General features: G+C 37.2%; 1 protein-coding gene across 1 annotated transcript in view; it reads left to right on the top strand.

Annotated features, from left to right (window-relative positions):
- The first annotated feature begins 304 nt into the window (after positions 1-304).
- The window catches only part of LOC107570570 (interferon-induced GTP-binding protein Mx-like), a 15,876-nt gene continuing 9,604 nt past the window's right edge, over positions 305-6,576 (top strand). Inside the window, exons 1-7 of the mRNA XM_016256802.1 lie at positions 305-411; positions 685-881; positions 1,023-1,160; positions 2,294-2,448; positions 2,524-2,662; positions 3,817-4,015; positions 4,289-4,371. Of these exons, the coding sequence (XP_016112288.1) occupies positions 305-411; positions 685-881; positions 1,023-1,160; positions 2,294-2,448; positions 2,524-2,662; positions 3,817-4,015; positions 4,289-4,371 (1,018 nt within the window). The remainder of the gene's footprint in view (positions 412-684; positions 882-1,022; positions 1,161-2,293; positions 2,449-2,523; positions 2,663-3,816; positions 4,016-4,288; positions 4,372-6,576) is intronic.

The raw sequence follows: 6,576 nt of genomic DNA, 5'->3' as shown, positions 1-6,576 counted from the left end.
ATTCTTTTGTGTCCTACAAAAGATAGAATAAAGAAAGTCATAAGGCACCCTGACAAAGAAACTTTCCAGTGTGGCTAACCCACCTGCCTGACGTGTTCAATCTCTGCCCACTTTCATTCTTACCATGGGTGTGACACACTATTTAAGTCATCTGACGAACAGGATTTTAATCTCTTTGGATTTCTCTTCAGCAAACACCACAAATACTTTGTTTGGCTAAAACCTAAATTATACAATTTATAAGAACTATCCAAAAACAATGGCATTATCTATTCTTAGAACAAACCTTTTTGTTTTTTCAGCAATGTCTGGTGCAAAGCAAGGCATGTTTTGTTTATTATCCTCTTCTTTTTTTTCAGGTAGAAACAGTGTTCCTGATCTAGAAAACATCCAGAGTTCTCAACATGAAAGGTTACTATAAATTTTCTTTTTCAATTTTTTTTTAAGTAATCCGTAAATGTATTTTTTTTAAATAATAATTGTATATGCTTTTAGGCCCAGCTTATTTTATTTGTTGATAGGAGCTCTGGAATTTTATTTTTTTTTAAGAAATGTACATTTATGCACAAGGCAGTGCATGCTTATTTATATAGCATGTTTTAAACATAGTGATAATTCAAAGTGCTTTAATGAGCATAATAAAATGGATTCAAAATAATTACAGCAAAATTTTTATCCTTGCAGTCAGAAAATGAGGGGAGAGTTTCACGGTCATTTAGAGAAGAGCATTCGTCCGTACATTGATCTGATTGACACTCTGCGGTCATTTGGCATTCACAAGGACTTGGCATTACCGACTATTGCAGTGATTGGAGACCAGAGTTCTGGAAAAAGCTCTGTGTTGGAAGCGCTGTCTGGAATTGCCCTACCAAGAGGGAGTGGTGAGAAATTTCATACTCATATTCAAATAGAATGCTAATAATAAGAGTATGATTTCTTTAGTCAGCATCTGTACTGTATTTACTTTGTCACTTTATTTTCCACCGTTAGTTTTCAACTGATTGCTAATGTGTTTGCTATAGGAATTGTCACCAGATGTCCACTAGAGCTGAGGCTGAAGAAGGTAACAGGTGGAGTCAGCTGGAAGGCTTTTCTTTCTTACCGTACGAAAAGAATTGAATTTGTAGATTCCTCATTAGTTGAAGGACATGTTGAAAAAGGTTAGTAGAACTATCTTTTTTAAAGAATAAAGTTAAAGCTTTTAAAAAATACAATGATATGTATCTACTGTATGTATGTGACAGAGCTGTTGCACACTATGGGAACTATTTGTTACTTACTTATATACAGTGGGTACGGAAAGTATTCAGACCCCCTTAAATGTTTCTCTCTTTGTTATATTGCAGCCATTTGCTAAAATCATTTAAGTTCATTTTTTTTCCTCATTAATGTACACACGGCACCCCATATTGACAGAAAAACACAGAATTGTTGACATTTTTGCAGATTTATTAAAAAAGAAAAACTGAAATATCACATGGTCCTAAGTATTCAGACCCTTTGCTCAGTATTTAGTAGAAGCACCCTTTTGATCTAATACAGCCATGAGTCTTTTTGGGAAAGATGCAACAAGTTTTTCACACCTGGACTTGGGGATCCTCTGCCATTCCTCTTTTAATTGTTTTCAGCATAGTGTATTTTTGTAAGTCAGTTTAAACCACGTAGTTTTAAATGTCCTTCCTTGTCAACTCAACCGGGAGGACCCCAGGTAAAACTTTTGATTTTAATCTTTTTTTTTTCCTGGTTAAAGAAATATATAAATGAAGAAGAAATCCAAAATATTAAATGTAATGGATGAATATATATCGAGTAATCCACTATTTTATAGAGGGGGGTCAAAATGACAAATTACACCTGACATTTGGGGCCAAATTACACGGGAGTAAAAATTACTTTAGAAAAATGGCAGCATCATTATTTTGTTTTAACACAGACATTAGCAGATATATTAATAAAATCTGCTGACTTCAGCAATCTTTGTTGCATTATACGCTAATGATGACAGTTCTAAATGGGAAAAAGCACTTTTTTTTATTTTTCCAATTTTTACATTTTTTTTTTGTCTTGCATGCCTGTAACTCAAGAAGTAGTAAAGCTATCTTTATATCCTTTTAGATTCTGGTTCTTAAACTTTTTTTGATATCTTTATTTTTAGGGACCTACTTGATTAAATGTCAAAGATATAGGAATCTCAATATGGCTCCAAAATAAATGTATTTTAATTAGGTTTAAAACCAGATGTGGGTTACTTTGCATACAAATGAAACAGTTGATTAGTCCGCTTGTTTTACAGCCCAGAATGAGCTGGCAGGAAGAGGGGTAGGAATATGTGATGAGCTCATCACTTTAGAGGTCATGTCACCAAATGTGTGTGACCTCACACTGATTGATCTACCTGGAATTGCCCGAGTCCCAGTAAAAGGACAACCAGAGGATATTGAAAAGCAGGTGGGTTATATCATTGATTTTGCACTCCACATTCGGTACCATCCTCATCCGGTTTTAAAACTTCATGTCTTGTAGATCAAAAGTCTGATAATGAAATTTATTGGGAAACAAGAGACTATAAACATGGTTGTGGTCCCTTGTAACACTGACATTGCAACAACAGAAGCATTGAAAATGGCACAAGAAGTAGATCCTGAGGGCAAAAGAACTCTTGGTAATGTAGCGTATGATCTGAATGCACAACACCTCTTATCAAATATCTTTATTTTAATATAATTGATGTCAGCAAATGCACATTTGTGACCCTGGACCATAAAACCAGTCATAAGGCTACATTTTTTTTTAAATTGAGATTTATACATCATCTGAAATAAGCTGGATCAATAAGCTTTCCATTGGTATATGGTTTGTTAGGATAGGACAATATTTGGCTGAGATACAACTATTTGAAAATCTGGAATCGGAGCGTGCAAAAAAAAAAATCTAAATATTGAGAAAATCGCCTTTAAAGTTGTCCAAATTACGTTCTTAGCAATGCATATTACTAATCAAAAATTAGGTTTTGATATATTTATAGTAGGAAATTTAAACAATATATTCATGGAACAGGATCTTTACTTAATATTTGTAATGGAGGGAACACAGGAAGCGTGCGGATCCATCTGCAAGGCTTTATTTGCAAGAGACATGGTCAAAAACAGGCATAGGTCAGACAACGGCAAACAGGTATATTGATGGCAAGGCAAGAGGGATAATCCAGGTACAAGGCAAAGGTCCAGGCAGGGGCGAACAGTATCCAATTGGGCGGGACTCGACGGATAATCCAGGTACACAGGCAGTGATCAGAACACGGGGAAACAGACAAGGCAAGATGATGAAAACAAGGAAAAACAAGACACTAGGCTCGGTAAGGCAGCTAACACTAGGGGAGTGAAAAACGCTAGACAATACTCGGCGATCTGAACAGGAACTGAGTGAGTGTTAAATAGAGTGAGTAATGGCTCTCAGGTGAGCGCGTGATTAGTGAAGGCTGTGTGATCAGTGAATTCAGCTGTGTAAGTGCAATGGATGATGGGAACTGTAGTCCGGAGTGACATGTAACAGTCTGTGTAGTGTGAGAGTCAATGTAATGGTAGAGTGACCTCTACTGGTAATCGGCCTGAAGGCCACGGACCGGATTCATGACAATATCCTAATGATTTTTGCCATAAAAGAAAAATCGATAATTTTGACCCATACAATGTATTGCTGGCTATTGCTACAAATAGTTTGTAGTTTTGTGGTCCAGGGTCACATTTTAGAAAATATCTTCTAGCACTTCTATCAGGAAATGCAGGTTTTACAAATAACTGTTTTTCATTCTCACAGCCATTTTGACCAAGCCAGACCTCATAGATAGAGGAACAGAGAAGAACATTCTGCACATTGTTCACAACAAAGTGATTCCTCTCCGCAAAGGTTACATCATGGTGAAGTGTAGAGGACAACAGCAGATCGATGAGAAAATTTCTCTGGAGGAAGCAGCACAAATGGAGAGAGATTTCTTCCAAAACCATCCCTTTTTCAGGTAACAATGTAAAGAGAATATAATTTTTAATGAGACTTTTCTCTTCTTAGTTTATGAAAGGTTGATTTGTTTTTCATTATGACCAGTTTTGTAGCATGATTGTATGAACGAAAGTTTCAGAAATATTCAGGATGTCCCAGATGTACTGACCACTGCAAAAGCCTGCCCCCACAAACTGCATCCTTAAAAGTTACTTTTTATTAAAGTTAATGTTTGTATGTTCATTTTGGCACAGCAATGATTTTAAAAAATGATGCCTTCTTTTTTCTACAGATGCCTCTTGCAAGAGAATAAAGCGACTATTAAAGGTCTTGCCATCAAACTGACTCAGAATCTGGTTGATCATATCAAAGTAGGTTACTAAAAGTCTCAGGCCTAGGGTGTACTCACACTAGGCATGGTTGCCTTAAACTGAGTCCGAGCACGATTGTCCCCCCTCCCCATTCCCCCGTTGGCCTGCACTCACATTGCACGTTATGTTCCGAGCCGGAGCAGACTTAAAGCCCAAAACACACTGCACTGTTTGCACTAATTTTAGCAATCCTATAAGATCACCGCATGTCACACTGTGCGACATGTATCTAATAAACTTGGCTACGACGTGTGTGTAGACGGTGCGATGATAACACCTATTGACTCGTAGGCTACGACGCACGTTACTATAGAAGAATAAACATCAGCAACATGTGCTAGTGGTAAAAAAAAAGAAAGTATGATAAATCACACTTTAGCAGTTGTAGTTTTTATGTGCGCTGAAAAAAAATGGAAGCGGCGAAAGAGGAAGGCATAAGAGCTTGAGGTAAGCAGTTCTATGTTTTAGCACCATGTTGCGTTGATTTCATGTCGCATTTTTATTTGTTGGTCAGTAAACGTGGATCATATCAGCAAACACACTGTGCGATGATCATGCTGTGTCGTAGGCTATCTTTGGTCGGAAGACCGTGACAACGGCCATCTTTGAACCTCTCTCACTGAACGACACAGGACCACCGATTAGGAGCCATGATTACAAAAAACACCGCGATTGTTTCACGATGCCAATCTTTCATCTGGGACAGCCGAAAATCATGCAGTGTGTTAAGGGCTTAAGTCATTATGATGCAACTTTTTTGAAGTACGAAAAGCACTCAGAAATGTTCACGCAATCGTGCTGCACGTATCTGAAAGTTTGCAAGGTGGCAGCTGAAGTTCAGCAAGGAGTTTGCAGCTTTAAAATGATTCTGTAATTAATTACTCACCCTCATGTCGTTCCAAACCCGTAAGACCTTCGTTCATCTTTGGAACACAAATTCAGATATTTTTGTTGAAATCCGAAAGCTTTCTGACCCTGCATAGAAAGCAAGGGTCCTACCACAAAAGTACCAAGAACGTTGAGAAAATAGCATGTGCATGGTGCTGCTGACATAGAACACGCATTGCACCTTGTTTACGTGCTTGTTTACGAACCAGTCTTTGGGGGTCAAACATGTTTGGGCACGGTTCAGATCAACTAGTGTGAGTACACCCCTAATAACATTAAGCACCAGGGCCCAGTTGCATGAAAGTCCTTAAGTAATTTGACTTAGGGGTATCCCTGAGGGGAAGAAAATCCCTAAGGTAAGGGATTTCTTTAAGAGCGCTGCAACAAATGTGTTAACGGTCACCCTTACTTAAGTGTTTATACTAAGCGTTTCACGGTAGTTTCTGGCAACATATGGCAATGGGCACCGCGGTTGCTATAGTTACTGCATCTCACAATAAACATAGATATGTATACATATCTATGACTATAAACCTAACCAACTAAAACACGAACAAACATTAAATAAACATGAGCGCTGCCCATTTCTGCACTGCTTTGTGTACAGTCGTTACTGAGGAAACCGCTTTGTTTCTGCAGCGAAAGCGCCTCCTTCTGACCAATGACGGAAAATTTAGCAAATGTGAAAATTAACCCATGTTTTGATGCTGCTTGTAGTTGTAAATGTGAATTGGATGGATTGACAAGATGATAATGCATTATAAAAATCTAAACAATTAAGACAAATTATATGTTGTTATTTAATTAATGTAATAATAATGGTTTAAATTAATATAATAATGAATACAACTCGTCCATTTTCTTAAATTTATATAAAACTTTTTGTTTTGTGAAAACCTGCAAGTCATGCTTTTTACAGTAATTTTACGGTTTAATATGTTACTATAGGCATTGCCCTACTGCGCTCATAAGACATTTTTTAATACCTGCACAAATAAAATATCATAAGTCTTACATTTGAGCTTAAAAATCCTGCAGATACTGAGTTTAAGATGACTTAAGGGAGCTGTTTTGGTCCCTTAAATTTATCAAGGTGAAATAGTTTCTAAGGACTTTATAGCAATGCTTAAGGGAACACTTAGGGTGCTTTCACACCTGTAGATCGATTGCTTTGTTCCAAAACAGGGATTAAAATTATTACAATGTTACTTTTTATTCTTGGTGCGGTTCGCTTTCATACGGTAATGTTTCTAAATGGACCAAATTTGTTAATACAAGTCACGCGCGAGTAAACTGTTCTCTCATTGGTCAAAGTTCCACG

The sequence above is a fragment of the Sinocyclocheilus grahami genome, unplaced genomic scaffold, assembly GCF_001515645.1.
Source record: "Sinocyclocheilus grahami isolate Dianchi unplaced genomic scaffold, SAMN03320097.WGS_v1.1 scaffold1479.1, whole genome shotgun sequence".
Lineage (NCBI taxonomy): Eukaryota > Metazoa > Chordata > Actinopteri > Cypriniformes > Cyprinidae > Sinocyclocheilus > Sinocyclocheilus grahami.
This window is presented reverse-complemented; position numbering and strand designations above follow the sequence as displayed.